General features: G+C 45.9%; 1 protein-coding gene across 1 annotated transcript; it reads right to left on the reverse strand.

Annotated features, from left to right (window-relative positions):
• Window positions 1-394: 394 nt before the first annotated feature.
• On the reverse strand, window positions 395-20224 carry DUSP29 (dual specificity phosphatase 29). The gene is made up of 4 exons (XM_069863480.1): window positions 20089-20224; window positions 11374-11587; window positions 4204-4424; window positions 395-954 (listed from the first exon to the last, which is right to left on the reverse strand). Exons 2-4 carry the CDS (start codon window positions 11556-11558, stop codon window positions 707-709), a joined length of 654 nt encoding a protein of 217 aa, XP_069719581.1. The 5' UTR covers window positions 11559-11587; window positions 20089-20224; the 3' UTR covers window positions 395-706.
• Window positions 20225-20637: the final 413 nt, after the last annotated feature.

Raw genomic sequence — 20637 nt, forward strand, 5'->3', positions numbered from 1 at the left:
TTCAGGCAGTTGAAGCATTGAAAAAAACCTAGTTAGAACTGAACCTGTTACAACGTTGTGTCTATGTGTCTCCTTGAATTGTCCATTGTATCTGTTTATGCACCTGGCCTCCTCAAGGGCCTGGCTTTGCAGCAGACCATGGCAACTAGAGACCAAGTCCGTTGGGAAGGCAGAATAGCTGATCCTTGCCTGGAGGCTCTTTAAATTCTGTGCTGCCCTAGGTTGTTACTGTGAAAGAAGAAATGGAGCTGCCAGGAAGAAGCACAGAGGCAAACTCCTGCAAGATCCTCCAGTGTTCTGGGACTAAACAATTCATCTGGGCTGCCTACCACCTTTGGTGGTTTTCCTGCACGATTTCTTTGGGAAAGCCTAACTCTGCCCTTCTGAAGGCCAAGTGCTTGGGTTGGTATTGGAATTTGGGAGGTACTTGGCTAGAAGAGGGGTTGCTTTAAGTTATGCTTGCTTTCATGGTTTTTACAGAGGATAAAATTTATTTGTTGATGTAATGAATTCTGCTAAGGCTGGGACGTTCTGGCAAGATGGGTTTTAAATTTTACTTCCCTTCTTTCTCATCTTGACAGCATTTGAAATTACTTTGTTTTTCCTTCCAAAATACAAGTAATCCTTGTGACTGTCATCAACCACACCTTCCCCTCCCCTCCTGTTATGTTTCTCTTCCAGCAGCGCAGTCCCACCAGGAAGGGCTCTAGCCCGTGGTGCTGTTCTTGTTGCTGTCAGACGGTAGGCTATTTTTGCTGTTCCTCCTCTGCAGGGCCAGTGCTATGTCCAGTTCTCTCAGCTGCTTCAAGAAGCCCCGGTTTGGCAAGATGCATCGGTGTTTTGAGACTTGCTCTATGGCATCCACTATCGTCATGTTCTTATAGATCATCAGGTAAGCCAGGACCAGCGTGGCTGAGCGGCTGCGGCCCATAGCACAGTGAACCAGAACCTTGTCTGTGGGAACAAAGAGAAATGAGGCAGAAGTGACACTGGGTAATGTCTTTTTTTTTTTTTTTTCTCCGACAGTGAAGGTTTTTGTAGTGCCCTGCTCTGTTTGGCGCTTTGGCCTCTCTTACCATCATGTTACAGTTGGGGAAGCTGTGGCCGTATATCTGATGGGGGTAACCGAACACCGTGTACGTTGGAGATCACCCATTTCATCCTAAACCAGGTATCTTTGAATTTGTGAACAAAGGGTGCAGGGGAGGCCTGGGGGGCTGCAGCCCTGCATTGAGTAACGTAGCAAGCCCCACTGTGGCCTGATCTTGAGTGCTTCACAAGCAGCGTGTGTCTCATTCTGTGTTTGGACATGGTGACCAAAGCTCAAGGGTGTGGGAGGGCTTGGTGTGCTGTCTAACCATCCTTCCATGAGGAGGAGCAATGAGATGCATAGAGGTGCCTTTCTCAGTTCTAAGCAAACTAAATTTGATTCTTTTCTGTTGTTCTGACAATACTGTCCTTCAAGGTTGAGATTGCATCACTTTATTCCCAAACGCTTCATTTGTAAAATGTGGCTAATGGGGCTTTTTTAAAGGTTAGGGATGTTTTTGAGGGCAGAGGGTTAGAAGGGCCCAGAGGGGGGGAAAGAAACCATCTCTTAAACTGCAGGAAAGCTGCTTTAGAAATCTCTGGCTGCTCACCCTTAACCTGTGATGTGGGATGAAAATAATACCTCACCACCACCTCTGTGTTTATGTGATCATCCCCTTACAGTAGCAGCCTGTCTTGTATGCTGTGAGTGCAGAGTCTCTGCTCATAGTATTAATCTCTGAATAAATGTCTCAAGGTGTAGCTTTGTGACCTTGCTTGGTTTAACTTTGGCCTTGCAGAGGCAGACGATCCTTGGCTCCAGGGGCTAGTAGGGCTGTAAGCCTAAGCAGAACTTTCCCGGTTTGCTGCATTGGGAAGGTGGAGGAGAGCAGAGTGGGTTCATGTCTGACTGACAGCTTTAGAAACACTTGAAAAGATTCCCCACACTGATTGGAAACCTTTGAAGGGGGGTCTTGCAAAGGACTGAACTGCTGAAGGCAGGAGATTTGGAGTGCACTCTCTAACGCCCTGCTAAGCTGAATTGCCACAGGGGAAAAAAACCCTATCAGGGTCAATAATAGTTTATCTCTGTCAGCTTTGCCTGGTGAAGAGTGTTGGGTGTAAAGCCATGACTGTTGCCGATTAACTCTGTTGCTTCCAGACACAAGGGGATGGCTTAGTGCAGGCAGTGCTGCTGCGTAAGGGATGATGCATCAAGAAGTGCCAGCACTAGAGAATGAATGGTTACAGTCTGTGTCCTAATCCTAGCAGAAAGTCTTAGAGGCATCTTGGCTCAGTTCCAGCCTCTCTGATAACTAGAAGTGCCTCTTCCTCTTCTGGAAAATGATAATCCCTTCTATTATTACTGCAAATATTCAGAACGGATAAGAACTGCCATTTGTTCAGCCTTTCGTGCCTCTCTTTAGAGCTTCCCACCTTGTAAATGGGTTGCTGTTGAGGTGATAAAATGCATGATAGGACATGGAAGTCTTTGCTTTGTGTGGGTGGGGAGTGCTGGGAGCTAGGAGAGAATGCATTGTGTTAACAAAGGAAAGAAATGGCTGTACAGTGTTCTGAAATGTGTCCTGGTTCGTGGAAAACAGTCTGTCCTGTGTGTGGCTATTCAAGATGTGACTGCCAGTTCCAGCATAATGCAGGATCACAGCTTCTCTGTACTGGTTTTTAGTCTCTTCAGTTCTGACTTCAGGACCAATATCTGCCTGGAGTCTGCTCCTGCAGTTTCTGATTCAGAGCACTTGTACCCTTCAAGGTGTGGCTGGATGTACAATACCAGTGCAGAGCAGAGGTCTGCTGAGTGATGACGAGGCCCTTGGCTATTTTAGTCTCTTGCCTTGGGCTTGTGTTCCTTGAAAATCTGTCTAGATGCAACCCTGCCATCCCCAAGCCAGTGGAGTGATGGATGTGGAGGTGTCTTTGGTCAGACACGCTGGCTCTGTGTCTCATCTGCTTCTTCTCACATCACTTTTATCATCTCAGTCTTCACTGCATTTTTCCCATGATGTCTCCACATGAACATAAAGTGCTCTTCCCCTCTACTTAACATTCTGAGGAGCTAAGGTACCGAGGGAATGAGTACTGAATCTATAGCATAGAAGGGAGTTTAAAAACCTCTTAAAATAACATTTTGCTTTCAGGTTAATCAGGCCCTGTGGGTATAAATTTCAAGCTGCCCTGTGGTCTGAATTGCATGTTTGGGGAAATCGCTATGCGCAGCTGACCGACAGCAGGCATAATTGTGAGCAGTTATGGTTTCGAATGATCTACTTTCACTCTCCTTAAGGCCGTCTGCTCATGCTTGAAGTCTAATGCTGCTCTGATGGAGGAGTTCCTTCGCCATCATGAAGACTTTAAAGGTGAGGTCAGAACTAGTGTGTTATGTCGGAGGGCGCTTTCTTCATTGGGTTCTTTCAACACTGTTGATTGTGCAGGTTCCCAGCGAAAGGCATTGTGTGTAGGCATCTAGTCACTGAATATGACCCGTTGACTGGCTGAAGGCCACACCCCAAACAGTGTGTTACAGCCAAAGGAAGTTCATTAATACCCACATTCTGGTCACAAAGGTCAAAACTTTTTTTCTTTTTCCCCTTTTTCTTCTCTTTGTGTTTGCTCAGTTTTAGCAGTTGGGTGTAAGGAGTGTAGCTTGGGGTAGATCTGATGGCCAGGGAGGAAGTTTGGCTTGATATTTGTGGAGTGCATTGAATGCTGCAGAACGTGAAGCTGTGGAGTGACAGCCTGGAGTCACTGCAGAGCATTCACGTTCCACTCCCACGGCCATGCAACCAATACTCATTAAACCTTTAGTGGTAGGGACTGACTTCAGGAAAAGACAGCTAATTCATAGATCCTATGGAATGTCTGATTGTCTTTGTGTTTGTGGATGCGTCAAAACAGTAACAAACCTCTGTCAGACAAGAGACCTTAATGCAAGCTGTGTTGTGGGCTTGGATCAAAGTGCTTGGCTAGGGACTCTTGGACTGTACTGGCTCTGCAGCGAGAAAGGTCCTTGTTACAGTACTGCCTTCTCTTCTGCTAGTTCCCTGATAGTAGTTCTGTATTCTATGTTAAACTGTATTGGACCTGTTTCGTTCCCACAAAGCTGAATGGTGTGGAACTACGGAGTCAAATTCTAACCATTTTCAGCACCCTCCTTACTTCTTTCATCCTGAAGCGCGTTATCAATGAATTGAGAAGCTGAATAAAAGAACTGGCTGAGCTGGAAAGTGGGGAGGTCATCGGCTTCCACCCCGTGGTACTCCACAGCCATGTCTTTATAATATCCTGGTCCCGTGTCCACGTTCCGCTGCCCGTGGGCTGCGTTGAGGATGTGGGTGAAGCCTGCCTTCTCAAGGCTGTAGCGATCTAATGCAGTTTTCCTGTTAAAACAAGAGTTTTCAAGTAAGTGGGGAAGCTTCTTACTCAGCAAGCCAGGAAAAAAGCCAATCTCTGATTCGGTGTGTTCTAAATGTTAATGAAACTGATAATGCTTCAAAAATGCATCAATTACTGTTGTCAAGATGTTAAGATACTGTCAATTGGAGGCCAAGATCCTTCTGGAGTTCATAACTATCTCTCCCAGGCCCTAGAGCTTCTTAAAAATACATTTATTTTCCTGGTGCCTTTGTAATGTAGGCACTACTGGCTTCTATCATCTTGTTCAAGCAGAAACTGGAGATACAGAAAGAAATAGAATGAATTATTCAAAGTCATAAAAGCAAGTAAGTGGCAGGACTTGAAATAGGACCCATGAATGCTGCTTTCTCTTTCTGTCCCGTCAATTGATATTGCAGAACTAATAAAAAGAGTCAGTGATATGTGAGCAGTAATATCACCTGGGATTCAAAAAGAAGCTCTTCATCCCTAAAAGAACTTACTGATTTTTTTTCTTCATTTCTGTTGTAAAATGATTTTCATTTTTTACAAATCACCCATCTGTGGTCACAGCTCCTTATCGGGTTTCCTTTTACTGTTGTGTTTGGTTAAACTAGGGGTCCCTTCCACCCCAACCCATCCTATGAGTCTGTGGTATCAGGGGACCTGATATGCCTGTAAATGGAAACGTTACTGTGCGCCTTGTGGTGTGTGCTCAGACGGGCTTCAGCCATGGGTCGTCTCTGGCTTTGTGTGAAGGACCCGCTGGCTTTCCAACCCCATCTCAACCTGTTGTGCCATTATATGTTTACTTCAACTAAAGCCTAATTGGTGTGTTTAATCATGCATGGTACTCCTGGATACACTCTAAGGAAGGGGGATGGTTTTTGTCTTCCTTGTGGTTTTTTTTGCTTGAGATATCAATATTTTAGATGAAAGAATAAATCAAGTATAAATATCTGCAAATATCCAGTTGGTGGGGGTGACTAATAGCTTGGGATCACTTGGGGTATATGAATTGCACATCTTAGTGGAGGAGTTAGAACTCTCTAATTCACTTTCAGTTAGAAATGGCATGGATTTTTTCCATTGCAGTTGACTCACTACCAGAGTTTTATAGTCAGGCTGGCAATATTCTTCTTTCTCCCTCTTCGGGCATTGCTTTTCCTAATAAAATACCATTAATATTTCCATTTTTGTGATGATGGTTGCATTTTAAGTAGCCATTGTAAAGAAGAGTTTGCTATAATGCCAGTGTAGGTGAAGCCAGAAGCATTTGACTCCTCTTGCAGTTGTTTTCATTTTGTGGATCTCATTTCCCCCATCCCAGTGCTGTTGGCCCTTGGTTTCCTTTTAGGTGGTGCAACTGTGGTCCCTGGTACCTGCGTTAAATGTTTTCCTCTGCAGAGAAGGGGAGGTGTGGCACTGGGAGGCAACAGTGAGAATTTCAGTGTAATTCAGTTCAGTAAGAGCTGAACTGGGCTGATTGGTCCCCTGTAAGAACTCCTCAGCTCTCCAGTTCAGAGCACATAAGCATATGCTGAAAGTTAAGCACCCCCAGAAGTCCTTTGCTCTGTAGCAAAGCACATTAGGTACAAGCTCAGTGCTCTGCTGAACCAGAGCCTGCGTTCACCGTAGGACAGATGGACTCATAAACATGGTTTTAAGAGTTCTGAGGCAAGGGGGGCTGATTTGATATGGGAAAACCACCTAAATGGTAGAAATAGGTGATAAAATCACTTGTGCACAGGCATATATGGATAATAGCAGACTGTCACCAAGTGGGAGGACTGACCCACTAAAAAATGTCATCCATTTTCAGATGGTTCCCAAAAGATGATTCATATCTCTTGGGTTGTGTGAAGACAAGTAAAGGACATGTACAAGACTTTAACTGCTTCCTGTCAGGCTTAAAGCTAAGATTCATAGGATTTAAAAACAAGCGGTGCAGTAAACTCTGGAACCAATAATGTAAGTACTTACAATGTGAAAAAAACCCTCTTCCTTTTAAGTTACTGTCTCCAGCATCCAAATGCCTGCTCTCTCTGTTCAGAAACACTGTCATAACAAGCTTCAGACCCAGCTGCTTTCAGCAGGAGGATGTCCACACCAGTGGAGTTGGAAGAGAGGGAAAGACAATTTGCCGGCACTGCAGCCTGCGCCTCCATATTGAGTATGAAGTGTATTAAAAGCCGCTAAGGGAAAGAAAGGGAAGAGAAGGCAGCTTGTGATGAAAGCCCAAGTACATCTAAAGGAAGGCAAGGAGTGCTTCACGAGGATGTGGGCAGAGCAGCTCGCACCATAGGTAGGTGAACACCTCACATGGTACCTGTGTGCTTGTAAGCTCTGAGAAGAGCCAAGGCTCTTAAGGTTTGTGCTGAGGTTGAGCCAGGCAAACATGTTTTAGTATAGATTGTTTGCAGATTGATGTGACCAGATTGACCAAACATGAGGAAATCTGAGACACTGTTACTCAAAGAGGAATTGTGTCTCTCAAACCTCTCCATTTTCTCAGCACTGCGGGGAAGCTCGGTGCAGGAGGAGGATTTGCCAGATGGTCAGTGTCAGAAAGAAGCTTCCTGAATACAGGCAGTACTCACGCTTTCTGAAGAAAATCTGGCGGTTCTCCTTCCTGAGGAGAGATGTTGAGAATTTCCAATAATACTGACCCAATTTCCTTCTGCAACTCCAGCACTGAAGGAATCCAGGGACAGCAAGGCATTCATGCAGTCCTTTTCACAGAAAGGGTCATTGGGCACTGGCAGAGGCTGCCCAGGGAGGTGGTTCAGTCACCTTCCCTGGAGGTGTTTAGAAGATTAGTGGATGAGGTGCTGAGGGACATGGTTTAGTGATTGATGGGAATGGTTGGACTTGATGATCCAGTGGGTCTTTTCCAACCTAGTGATTCTGTGGTTATATCCCATTTTCCTTCAGAGGCATTGCTCCATTTCTGAGGGTATCTCCTGTTTGGTGTGAATTAGGAGCATTTTAGGTACCACTGAAAATACTGAGCAAGATCTTTCTAATGTAGTAGAAGAAGATTCAGTAGGCCATTTTCCTCTAGCCCAAAATGGTGGATGTTGGTTTTGCAAGAGATGAAACCTAGACAGAGGAAATGCCTCTGCTTTCTGTACAGCAAAGGTATTGAACACGTGATGGAGTCAGTCAGCTCCTGGCCTTCACTTCAGTCACTCTTCTGTGTCTAAGCAAGTGTTAGAAATCACCTGTAGGCAGGGATGATCTGTGTGGAAGTGTTGCTTGTGGAAACCATTGCTGTAAGAGGTTTACAGGTGTTACAGATGCGATTTTCTGCTTTGTTGAACTGCTGTTGCAATTAGCAGGTTCTCATACTAACAGAGTTGAAATTACATCCTCAAGCATGTTGTTGTAATCTAAATCTACATACTGTCCTGGTTTTGTATGATTAATATTGGTGGAGATCCTCGGGGTTCATCATGCTGAACAGTGAGAGGTGACTCTGCCACCCTGGGAGAGTCCCATCTGTTTTCTTCAAGATGGGCATAAACTGCCTTTTGACTTAGTCCCTTGGAAAAAGCCACACTGTATTGCTTTTCTGGAGAAAGGCAAGAGGAAAGAGAGAGTGAGTTTTTAGTTAAGCCTATGTTTAAAGCTTAGTTATATATGTTGATTATGTGCTCCAGTCTGTAGGTGTGAGTTACTTGTGTGTCGTGTTGACCTTTACCTGTGTTCTCAAGGCTGTAAGCCCTGGAGCTCTATGGGACAGCACAGATTGTAGCGGGCTTGGAGTACAAGCCCAGTTCAGCTGCATGTCCAGAAAATTGTTCTTGAGATTTAACCTGCAAGGAATGAAACTCCAGAAGACTTGCTTTCCTCTGGACATAGTTTGAAAACACAGAAGGATCTGAAATTGTGGCCTTAAATGCTGATGAATGGTTCAGAGCAAAACAGAATCTTGGGGGACCTTTGCCTTCAGCTAAAATGTTCTTTGAAATTCAGAACTGTGAAACCACAAGCATCATCTCGGGTAGTAACGTGTGTGCACTGAATTCCTGCAAGAGGGAACTCCAAGCGGAGATTTTGCTTGTGGTTGCAGGGAACCCAGCAGGCTTGGGATTAGCGAGTGAAACTTCCCGTGTAAGCAACCCGGTGACCAGTGAGGGGAAGGAGCAAGGAAAATCTGCTTTCTGTAGCCCTAGAAGACTTCTAGATGTGAAGAGGAGACACGCAGCACTAATCCTGGTAGCAGATGAATCAAAGCCTTGGCAAAGCATGCGTTGTTCCTATCACTGGGCTGTCTCCTACAAGTTCCAGTGTCTGGTCTTTAAAAGTCCTTGGAACTTGCTGGAGAAAAATTTCAGCTGGAGCTGAACCCAGCATGTTGTATTTTGAGGCTTTGATTATTCTGGGCCTGACAGGCTCATGGAGGTTTTGTTGCCTCTGGGCAACATCTGCAGTGAAGCCTTGTAACAAAAGGATGGAGTGGCCTCACAGGGCTCCTTGATAGCCTGGGTTACATTAGGAGGAAGATGTGGTTACCAGTCAGAGTAACTAATTAGCATTTCCATAAGCACTCACAAGTTCTGTAAACCTTGTAAGTGCAGGAGGCAGGAATGAAGCACAGATGTGAAGGCTCTGGAGATAAACTCTGCCTGTGTATGTTCACTTGATTTTGTTGATGAGCTCCGCTAAATTCTTTCAAGATCAACCTTAATTTAGCATGGCGAGGGATGCAAATACACCCAACATCTGCTCATGTCGCCATGGCAGCTCTTTGGCGACCAGTGCTATAATAAGATCTTAAAATAAAACAATTCCAGACCCCTGCCACACTGAAGGGGAAGCTGTTGGTTAGCAGTAAGATGTGGAGCTGGCTGAGGAAAGAGACAAAGGACCCTGGACCCTGCCTGCTTCAAGTGCTTTGCCTGCCCAGAGAAGTTGTGGCTGCCCCATCCCTGGAGTTGTTCAAGGCCAGGCTGGATGGGGCTTTGAGCAACCTGATCCAGTGGGAGGTGTCCCTGCCCATGGCAGGGGGTGGAACAGGATGGGCTTTGAGGTCCTTTCCAACCCAAAGCATCCCATGATTCTATGAAATCAAATTGTAGTTCTCATAGTGAAAGCTGCCTCTTGCCTGCAGACCAGCTCTTGGGTTTTCTGCTCCTGGATGTCAAGTTTGGCTTTCTCTGACTGACAGTGGCCACCTTCCTGCAGGGAGCCCTATTTCATGGTGAAGTTTCACTTCTCTTCACTCCCTTCTTCTTTTTTCCTCCCTGTTGGCTTTCTCATTCTTTTATCCTCATTATGTAGGGGGCTTGTTTCCCCTGGAAGCACTAATGCTTTTCCTCCTGACTGCAGTCCTGTCCCCTGCAGAAGTAAAAACTTGCCCAGCTGAAGTGGGTGTAGCTCTTGGTACCTCTCCAGCAGCTTTTTTTCTGTTCCTCTGGTTGGTTTGTACGGAGTGTGGGTGTGTGTTGGGCTCAGTCATGCCTCCTAGCTGTTTATAAATATGAGGAGTAACAAGTTGTGGCTTCAGGAACAATGCCATGGAAGAGCTGATGGTTGGTGTCCTGGGCTCAGGGACTGCCTGCCCAATGACCTCTGGTCTCCTCAGACCTTTTTGCTCAGAAGGCAGAGCTGTAGCTTCATTGCAGAGATGAGACATTATTCAAACGGCTTCATTCACAATAATTTGCCTGGTGATTTTGAACAAGGAAGGAAGAAATAAATGCCAGGAGAGACTGTTCTTGAGTTACAAATATCTAACAAGAGGGGCAGGGTGGTTTGAGGAGAGGACACTCAACCCCCTTTTCCTTTGTTTCTGAGTCTTTTGGTCAGGCTCTTCCTGTCCCTTAAAAATACATATATGTATATCTATATGTTCCTGTCTGTGGAAGTGGGAGCTCTGGTTTGGTGAAAGCCCAGGACTTTGGTGTGTCTTTCTGCTGCCACTGGTGCTGCAGAAGTACCTGGTCGATGATACTGGGAATTTGGAACATTCAAGGCTGTGCGTCTTCCCTTATTTATAAACTGACAATAAATGAATTTTAGGGCCTTTTAAAATAAATTATGGAGCCCTTTGGAGCCAGTGGGGCTCCTGCTTTTGCAGCAATGATCTAAAAGAAATGTCATGTTAGCATGGGGTGTAGAGGAGGATGGGAGGGTGACCATTAATACTGAAGGTGTAAGAGAAGCTCCCCTGCTTTGCTCAGGGTCTGAGTTGGGGATTCTCGGATGGTATTTCTCCCTGCTGCGGCAGTCTGGCCTGCTTGTCAGGGGAGGCTGTTTGGAGCTTAGCCCTGTGCTCAGCAGAGCTAAGGCTGGTCTGTGGGTTTGGTTTTTTACAGGTCACACTTGGTCTGATCAGCAAGGCACATCTCTGCAGCTTTGCCTTTCACAGCGCTCCAACTGGTTGAAACTCTTGAGCAGTGTGGAAATGCAGAGAGCCCCGTGTACATGAGCACAGGTTGGAAATGCAGAAATACCGTGGCAGGCTGAGCTCTCAGTCACTGTTCAGGTATTACATTTGAGGCTGAAACCAACCTGTGCCTTGCTCTCCTGTCAGTGTAACTGTACCAGTACTTTCGCTTAGAGATAATTGATAAATTACTCCTTGAAGTAAGACATTAAAATTAGATTGTGACAAGTTACAACCTCTGCAGCTTCTGCAGGTGTCATGAGTGCTCCTATTACTCCAGCTTTAGCAGCAGACCTCACTGCGCTCATCCAGCACTCAAAGCAGCACAACCAGGGCTGTTTGCCGGTGTGTGGAAGGGCACAGCAGGTGCAGAGTACTCTGTTGAGCTCATCAAACTATGTCGCCACCACTAAATACTAGTGAATAGGGAGGAGGAGAGAAGAAATGCCCTGCTCTGCTGGTGAGCTGTATGTGGTACAGCTTAGTCATCTGCTCTGTAGAAGGGGTGTACCACGTACCCTTATTCATCTGCTATACGGAGGTACTACGTACGCACTTACTCATCTCCTATGTAGAGGTTAGGCCAGACTTCATTGACGTGTGTATACTTTGGGCATCCTTTCCAGAAGAGCCGCTCCAACTCAAACGCACCTGGGGTACAATAATCGTCATCAGGGTCTACTTTGATTGCTGTGTAGGCATTTTTCTTGCCAGTGTTCAAACCTGCCGATGACATCTTGTCCATGGAGTAGAGTGCTCAGGATGTGCGAGAAACTGAAATGCAACCAAAACAGGAGGTTAAGCTCAAAGCAAGTGAGTTCTGCTCACTTGTGGGAGGAACAGGTGTTGTGGGAGACTGGGAGCAGCACTGGCCAGGTGGTGATGGGCATGGTGCGAGATTGATGTACCTGCTCTGTGGCAGACACAGACGTGCACCTGAATTTGTACCTCCCTTGAACTAGGTGAGGGATACTTTGCTGGACAAGCTCACCAGCAAAAAAAGTGAGCTTTTTTTTGCTGAGGTTTGCGGCAAAAGCCAGAGGTTTGCGGTCGCCAAAGGTCAATCTCTGCTGAGATTTTGTTTCGTAGGAAATCCATTGGTAAGAATTTGGTAGGCCTAGCAGCCTTGTCCAAGGGATATAGAGCACCTGGGGGAACTGGACCAGGAAATTCGAGGTATTTCTTTAGCATTAATTGCACATCTCCTAAAGGCTTCTCTTTTATGTGATCTTCAGGATCGGGTAGATTAAATGTGACTGTTCTGATGAATGCTGGGTACATCTGTGTTGTGGGAGGTGTCCCTGCCCATGGCAGGGGGATTGGAACTGGATCTTTAAGGTCCTTTCCAACCCAGACTATTCTATGATTCTGTGATCACTTGGAGCTCCCAATTCAATCCCGCTTGCTGCAATTTCCTCAGCTGCTGCCCTGATTTAGACTTCACTCTATAGTTTGCCTCCCTCAACTGTGGAGTGAACACTTACAACCCATTTAGACGGTCTCCTTCCACCTTCACTTTTCCTTCAGAGCTGGGTGCTGACCTCACAAGCAGCAGGAGCTCAGAGGGCAGCCTAAAATTTTCACAGAGCTGGTGAATGAAGTTAAAGGCCAGAGACTAACTTGAGTGCCAATGGCTCCCTCGTCCATTTTATTATGAACTCACTGCCTTAGCATGCAGCAGGTAACTACACATGTCCAAGAACTCTTTTTTTCTCTTGGACAGGTAGTGGTTTTGCATCCACGTTTACCTTTCCTTATCCCTGTTTCAGGTTATGTTTTGTTTTAATTTTTTTGTTACTTGAAGGAAGTTTTAGAGGAGGAGAGCTAAGGTACTGTACATCCATGTATGGTAAAGAAGAAGAATTAAGGGAGCGGCTGACAAGTGCAATGGGTGTACACTAGAGCTTTTCAGCCCAAATTCACTGCACTGGAAGCTCTGCACACTGCCAGACAAACACCCATGTCATAGATGCAGACACAACGGCAGAGAAGGGTGATTGTGAGGAACATGGGTGCTGTAATATCCCCTTTGGTTTTCTTCAATGGATTTGCACATTTCTGAAGGCAAAGCAGGTTTTGCTCTGCAAGATGTCAGCAGGAGGTTAAACTCCTCACGCAGCTAATCTTTGTGCTGCATAAACCTCTAGGAACTGGGATTTGGGGCTGTCCTCATGCCTGGCCTTTTCTTTGTCAGTTGTTGCTTAACCATCCTCCCCTTTTGTCCTCTGAAACAAGTTTCCCCCATTTCCCTGTTGTCAGCCATGTGCTCCATCTCCCTGTTGGCTCTGTCCTGTTTGTCCTGCTGGGCTGCCTGATGTCTCAGTGTGGTGGGTGCTCCTGAGTCTCATCCCTTGAAGGGAGAAGTTGAACCTTGCAGTTCTGTAGGAGACTCATAACAACAAGAGGTGGACTTGGGCTTGATCTTAAGAGGTGTGTGAGCACAGCCTGCCAAAAATCCACCTTTCTTGAGGGCAACAAATCCTCTAGTGGCTTCCTCAGTTTTTTCTTTTGGCCAGTGGTGATGTTTTTGTCCTTTTAATAACGCAAAATCTGGCTGTTGCCTTCAGGCAGCTGTTGCAGAGCATTCCTGCAAGCAGGAAGGCTATTTCTCACTGACATCCCACATACCCGTAGGGTTTGTTTGCTCAGTTTGGGCTCTTTTGTGCCTGTCATGTTCTGTTTCTCTGCAAAACCTGAAAAAGCAAAATGATTGCAGTTTTCCTTCTCCAAAGCTAGGCGAGATTATGGAGTTGGTTTTGTTTGGCATGTGTACACCTTTGTTCAAAAATTGGCTTGCTTTCACTAGCAAGGGGATCTATCAGCCAAGCTTCCTAGAACATGATGATGCTGTTTAGCTAAGTGGTCCTCTGGTGACATTCAGGGCTCTGAGAATTCCAGCTTCTGCCCAGCCTACCTTGTGCTCGGTGCAGCACCAAGTCCCATCTCTGTGCCCCAGTAGTCATTCCCGAGGAGAGCCTTTTTCCTTCCCATGCCAGAATTAAGCTGATTCTATATGCAGACTCGACAGTGTAGATCATGTTTGACTGCCAGAGATACAAATCTAATGCTTGGGGAGTGAATAGGCTGTTATCTAGGACTTGATAAGAACTGCTCGTTGTCTAGGAAGGTATGATCTTAACTGCGAGCCTTTTACATTGACTGCAGGACCCGACTGTGTTCCGTAGCACCGGAGTGGAGGAAAGGAAAGGAAGAAGAGAGGTCCCTGTAATCATTAATGACACTCAGTAGCCATTGATTTGTTAACCCTATAGTCCTGCGTGTAGACTGCAGACCTCAACACAGGGCAGCGGTATGCACAAATGAGCATTTGTGGTCCTGTAACACCGTGTTGGTTTGAAGATTGGTTAGTACTTGGGAAGTGAGACCTCTGTGGAGGTATCCTTGGTTTTGTCTGTCCTGGGAAGCCATGTGCTCCCTGAACTTACAAGTGAGCTGTGTTTCTTCATGCCTTGCCAACATTATCTGCTGTGGGGACTTTTAAATTGAATTAGAGCACAGGAAAGCATCAGCTGAAATTCCACTAATAAAATCTGTGTTTCAGATTTAACTCTAGACTAAGCAAGAAGTCACAGAGGTTAACTAGGAGGAGGGGAATGGGGAAAAGAGGGGCTGGTTTGGTACTTGAGTGCTGGAATTAATTGCCATGAAGAGTTTGACTAGGGGGAGAAGGATGGAAAGACTTGTCTTTCCAGGAACCCAAGATCTCTAACCTCGTCTCAACAGCTCTGCCTACATCCAATGGAGCTGAGGGAAGACTGTTCTCTAGACCTGCCCCCTCAGATGTAACAGGGAAAAGTGGATTGGATTTATTGCTTGGTGGTAGTTCTCAATGCTGGTGTGAGTGTAAGGATGACTGTCTAGCACGAGCCCAGGAAGGGCAAGCTCTGGTTTCTTGAGTAGACGTCTGGGGAAGGGACACCATCCCTTGCAGGAGGGGATCAGGTGGCAGGCAAATTACAGGCTTTTCCCTGCACAGACTTGTCCGAGCAGTCTCCTGCCCCTTGTGGTGCTTTGGGCTAAAATCCTTTGCCTTCTAGACTAATCCTTGGAATCATAGAATGGCTTTTGACCCCAAAGCCCATCCAGTTCCACCCCCTGCCATGGGCAGGGACACCTCCCACTGGATCAGGTTGCTCCAAGCCCCATCCAACCTGGCCTGGAACAACCTCCAAGGATGGGGCGGCCACAGCTTCTCTTGGCAACCTGGGCCAGGGCCTCCCCACCCTCACAGGAAAACATTCCTTCCTAAGAAGAAATCTCCCCTCTTTCAGCTGAAAACCATTTCCTCTCATCCTACCCATGCACTCCCTGACCGAGAGTACCCCCCAAGCTTCCCTGGAGCCCCTTTCAGTGCTGGAAGGGTACTGAGTGCTGGCTGAATGCTGTAGCAGTGCAGCTCTCCTGTACTGGCCTGGCAGTCTCTCCTCGCACCACACTGTGCGGGGGACACCCAACCTTGGATGTGAAAGCTCTCTGGAGCCAGCATGGTCCTCATGCCCTTTGGACAGGGACTCTGCACCCTGCTTGCTCCTGGAAGGACTGCTCCAGCACAAGACAGCTTTTCTGATCTCAAGGGAGGGAGGAAGAATGGAGCCAGCTAGCGGAAACTGCCATTGTCCCAGAGAGGCCAGGCAGGAGGGTCTGAGCCCAGCTTTGGAACGGAATGGAGCCCTTCATCTTGGGCCAGGAGCTCCCTTCCAGAGAGGCAGGGCGATCCGTGGCTCATCCCAGTCTTCCCCATACCCAGGCTCCAGCTCCTCTCTTGCTGCTGGCTGTGCTGTGCCGAGGCCAGGCTCTATGAACTCATGAGCACCCCCGGTCCCTCCCTGTGGTGGCTGGGCAGCAGCCAAGGGTTGGGTCCGCTTCAGCAGGACTGGGGGATGATGCTTCAGCCTCTGAGACTTCATCTGCCAAGCGTGTTAGCCTGTGGATTCTGCTTCTCAATCCAGCTTGTGACTGTAAGGCTGACCCACCATGCTCACCAATTACACTGCCAGGGACTGAAGTGCTTATCAGAATGAGAAGGATAAAAATTCAGTCATCTGCATTTTCGTACCCTAATCTTTCTGTTAATAAATCAGACCGAAGTGCGTGTTATCTGATGAATTTTATTTGTTAATCACTTGGATGGCTGGAATATTTCTCCCCCTTGGGTTATATGTATATAAATGAAAATATTGTTAGTGATTTCACAAAATGGTAATTCAGAATAATGGGAAGTTAATCCTCTTTTCATTAGCGAGCCACTTCAGGACAGACACTGTGGCAAATTACACTGCATTTTAAGTCATTCTCAAGTGCTGTGCACTAGGGAAAAAAAAAAAAGACATTAAACTATTTTTGCATTGATAGAAGTAATTGTGTGGCTAATTTGGATAAGCAGCATGCATTAGGCACAGTAAAGGCATCTCTTCTTTATGTTCGCTATCCACTCCACAGCTGCCAAAGGGAATTGCTTGTGGAGCTCTTCAACTTTTTTATTTTTAACAGAACAGGGAGGGAGGAAAGAAAGTGCAAAGGAAAAAAAGACTGGCAGATTTTCCATCTGCTTTGAATTCAGAGAAGGGAGCAGAGTCTGGTGGCTGGAGCAGTGAAAGATTTCCTTCCTGCACCTTGTTTGCAGTCCCTCGAACTACTCAAACTAATCCCATATTTCCAGGAAAGCCCTGGGAGGTCATAGACTAGAGTGGCCCACATTCAAATGTGCTCAGCTGGAGGAGGGATATGCCTCCCCCACCTCAAAATCTGGAGGAGGTCAATTAATGCTTTTGGGCACATCATTCCTGAGCTGTACAGTATGGGAATCCCAGGGGTGAGGGAAGGAACAGAGGTTGGTGTCTGGAGGTGAATGTCAGCTTCGGTGCTTTGTGCATTTCTAATGCTGGTTCTCCAGATGTGGGGGACCTTTCTGAGGACTTTAGGACTGCAAGCTCTAAGTCATCAGCTCCATAACTAGATAGTATGCTGCTTAATATTTTGGCTCGCTGTGCTGCACAAGTCCTAGTGCTGTGTGTAAAGATGCCAAACAGTTTGGCAAGATTTATGCCTGGGAGTTAAGATCCAAGTCGGCTGTAGAGATATTTTTTGTTTAAATAAAGCAGGCATGCACAGAACAGGGTTGCATTTGCCTTAGTCCTTTGCCAAGGACTCATGTCCCTTCTCTACTTTGTTTCTGCTCCCCTCCCTGGCCCAAGGGCTTCCTCCCTCGGGGCTGTTGTCCCACACCTCTGTGCTCTAGCTGCCAGTTTGTAGCTGTGTTGATGTGCCTGAAGCTGCAGGTCCTCCGTAAGGTCACACCAATGATGTTGGCACAAACGTGTAATGATAGAGGCTAAACAAAGAAAGATGGGAAGAAAAATGGAGGCAGAAGACAGTTTTCCTCACCCTTTCCTTCAGAAGGAAGGCCAAGATCTCTTAGCTGTTCTGTCTTGCCTGACACAGGGCTTCTTCACCTTAATGCTCGCCTCAGTCCATATTTATGTGTCAGAATGGTTGAAACTCTTTGCTCTCCATGTTTCCTGCTCTTGGGAGCTCTCCCAGCCCTTAGGACATCAGTCATGGGTGCTGGTGGGGCTTTGGATGCTTTTTGGGGCTTTATTAAATGCAGTTTGGTGTGCACACATCTACCAGCCTTGGGTTTGTACTCAGAGTTGTCTGACAGCTCCTTCTCCTTGAAAAAATCAAGCAATAGCAAATACCTCTGGTTTAGCTGGAAATTGAAGGTTCTCACCATCCAGCAGACACCTAAATATGTAACCTCTTGGTAAACGGGGAGGCAGATCTTCATCTTGTTCCTAGTTTTATGCTTTCAGATTCTGCTCCCTACCTCTTTCCTCATGACAGCTCTGAAAAAGGGAATGGAGCAGAGATATCTTAAGGTGTTTTTAAAGATGCCGAAGCAGATGATCTGTCTGTCAGCTCTGGGCCTTTCAGGAGAGCTCTGCAGAAAGAACAACACTTCCAGTAGACCTTATGCCCACAGCTGCCCAGGAGGAGATAAACATGATGCCCTTGAAATTAGTCAGTGGTTTGACATTCAAGTTGAATTTTTTTACTGCCATGAGCACTAAATTTGATAGGAGGACAACAAAGTGGAAGGAAAGCCCCGTGATTATGATCAAGAAATCATTTTTGTGCGTTAAGTGCTTGTTATTGAGCAATGATCCCCATTTCTTTGTTCATGTTGTATGGAGAGCTGACTTATGGGAACGTTTTTGTTTATCAGGTAGAATTGGACTCCACTGGAATCAGAGGACATCTGTCTTCCAGGGGGTCCAAACCTGAGACATTCTTGGCTTCCAGAAAGCTGCAACAATAATGCTTTATTTTTATTTCTTTCTTTCAGTTTCATAACTGCCTTAAATAAGACCTTTGTGGCGCAACAGTGTAGTGACCAGTGTGGACAAGAGAGTGAAGTACCCAAGAGAAGGTAAGGATGGATAACAGCAGTTCTGCGCTTTCAAAACAGCGTGTCAAAGGTTTGAACCCAGTTTGATACTTGTTTCCTGGTAAGCAGTCAGTGCTGGAGACAGAAAAAAATCAGCTCTAATGACTAAGGGTTTTCAGAAACAGTGAGAGGGGATCTACTGAGCAAGATCCTAAGTTATTAAAAAAAGTTTTGTTCTTCCGTTTCTACCTAGCATGCCAGGTATGTACCTCCCTTCAGGATGAAAAAGCACTTACCCTGTTTGAGCATGACTTAGCAGAGGGCTGGTTTATAAACTGGGAAGTTCTCCTTGCAGGAGCCAATGCACATGCTGCCTGGAGTGCAATGTTTGCACTGAGGAGGAGGGTAAACAGCACTTTGGTTTCTAAGCTTTTCATGACTCAGAAGTCCATCAGCTGAGCTGAGGGGTGGTTAGCAGCAGTAACAAAAGCTTGCTTTGTCAGATGATTGAGGCTTGGAATCAACCTGATCCAGTTGGAGGTGCCCCTGCCCAAGGCAGGGTTTTAGAACTGGATGATCTTTAAAGTCCCTTCCGACTCAAACCAATCTATGATTTAACTAAATGCATTTAAAATGGGGCTCCCTGACACACCATCCCCATGGTGTTTTACTCAGACCCTGAATGCTGGCAGTAGTCAGGAAGAGCTGCGCGCTTCCCTGTGTAACCCAGCACTCGCAGGGGACTGCAATGAGCTGTAGTGCTGCAAAGGGTCCTGGGGTCGTGATTTTGCCTAAACACTAGACCAAAACCATTAATTTTGTGCCAGATACTTCACGGGAGGAATGAAGGAATCATTATAAATATATTTCTTAGTATCATAGGATGTCCTGGGTTGGAAGGGAACCACAAGGACCATCGAGTCCTATTCCTCTCCCTGCACGGGGCAGCCCGAACATCACCCCATGTGTATGAATTTTCTCTGAGAGGCCTGAAAGAATTAAGCAAAGTGTTGGTACATCCCAAGCTGGAAATACCCCGGGTACCTGCCAAATACCTAAGTGCAGAATAACATAACCCTGGGTGCCTTATCTTGTCATAGTCTCCATCAAAACTTGTTATTTTCTTCAGTTCCTTTATTTTACTGCTTCATTCAAATACTGAAGTGTTCAGGCACTGTGAAACAGTTAATCCAATGCATTTGTCTTTAAACAGTTTAAAATCAGAGGAACTATATTGCAATTATTTCCCAGACGCTCCTGCTGTGAACATTCAAAACTAACCAGCTCTCTCAATGAATTTCTGAGCCACTGATGACTCTTCAAAAACTTATTTTTGCCTCCATTCTCTATTGTTGACTGAAATGGTTAATTTAAAACAGATTGAGCTGAGATTTCATTCAATATTATATCTTGCCCCAAGAAACTTAAACCGCAATGTCATCTGAGAGAGCTGTAATTCAATTGAAACAGTTGGATTGAACTGGAGGGTGGAGCATTTCTCGAAGAATAAGCAAAATATTCTGGGACAGATGTCACAAAAGCTTGAAAAATTGTGTTTTTATTCCTAACTTTCAAAAGTCAAATTGAAATTATCTCTTAAGATAAATACAGTTTTGGCACCTACCTTCCTATTTTATAAAGTACGTTCTGTAATGCGATCCATTTGTTTTTTGAAAATATAAATTGTACTTTCAAAACCTCTTGGACTGCAGCTGTTTTAAGCTTTTTTTTTTTTTTCCCCTCTGCAACAAGTTAGTGAAGTTCTCTTTTACCTTATAAAGTTTGCCAGCTCTCAGTCTCTTCCCTGGCTCACTAGACTCGGTTACAAAGGGAAGCAAAGCAGAACACAGATATTGCTCAGCCTTACCTGTAAGCTCAGTTGGGTGCTCTGTGTAGCTGGGTCCTGTGAAGTGCAGCAGAGCAGACAAATCTCACCAACTTTGCAACTTGAGTCTATTTTTAGCAGAGGATTTGCTGACTCTGACCTTGACTGCTGCCCACCCTGAAGGATGATCTTTACATCTGCTGGTAAAACTATTCCCTGATGCGACCTGAAACATTAAACTTGGCGAGTGAGCTACCTAACCTCGGTATGACCAAGATAACGCGATGCCTGTACGTCGGCTAGAACAAAACAAATATCTTTTATCTCCTTATTGCCTTGTCAAGCCTGATGCTGTGTGGGTTGGGAGCGTAGCACTGCTGGTTTATGTCATGCTGTGCACATGTGATTTGGCTTTGGCGTGATGGGCAGTGGGAGAGGTGGCATCCTGACAAGATCCTAATATCTTGCATGTGCACCACCAGAAAGCCACCTTCTCCTTTCTACTCTCTTGATCTTCTCCAGCACTGCCACTGTCAGTGTCCATCTGGCTTATGAAATGCCTTTCTCTGCTGAGAAGGTGCTGTGGTGCTC

This window comes from Phaenicophaeus curvirostris, chromosome 9 (genome assembly GCF_032191515.1).
Source record: "Phaenicophaeus curvirostris isolate KB17595 chromosome 9, BPBGC_Pcur_1.0, whole genome shotgun sequence".
NCBI lineage: Eukaryota > Metazoa > Chordata > Aves > Cuculiformes > Cuculidae > Phaenicophaeus > Phaenicophaeus curvirostris.

Bases quoted from the DNA above. Each gene is read 5' to 3' on its own strand.
- DUSP29 (XM_069863480.1), bottom strand. From the start codon at position 11,558: ATGGACAAGATGTCATCGGCAGGTTTGAACACTGGCAAGAAAAATGCC. The intron at 4,425-11,373 runs GTAAGTGCGTAC...TTGTTTTAACAG, and splicing joins AACCTCTACATAGGAGATGA to GAAAACTGCATTAGATCGCT. The intron at 955-4,203 runs GTAAGGAGGGTG...TTGTTCCCACAG, and splicing joins CGCGCTTCAGGATGAAAGAA to ACAAGGTTCTGGTTCACTGT.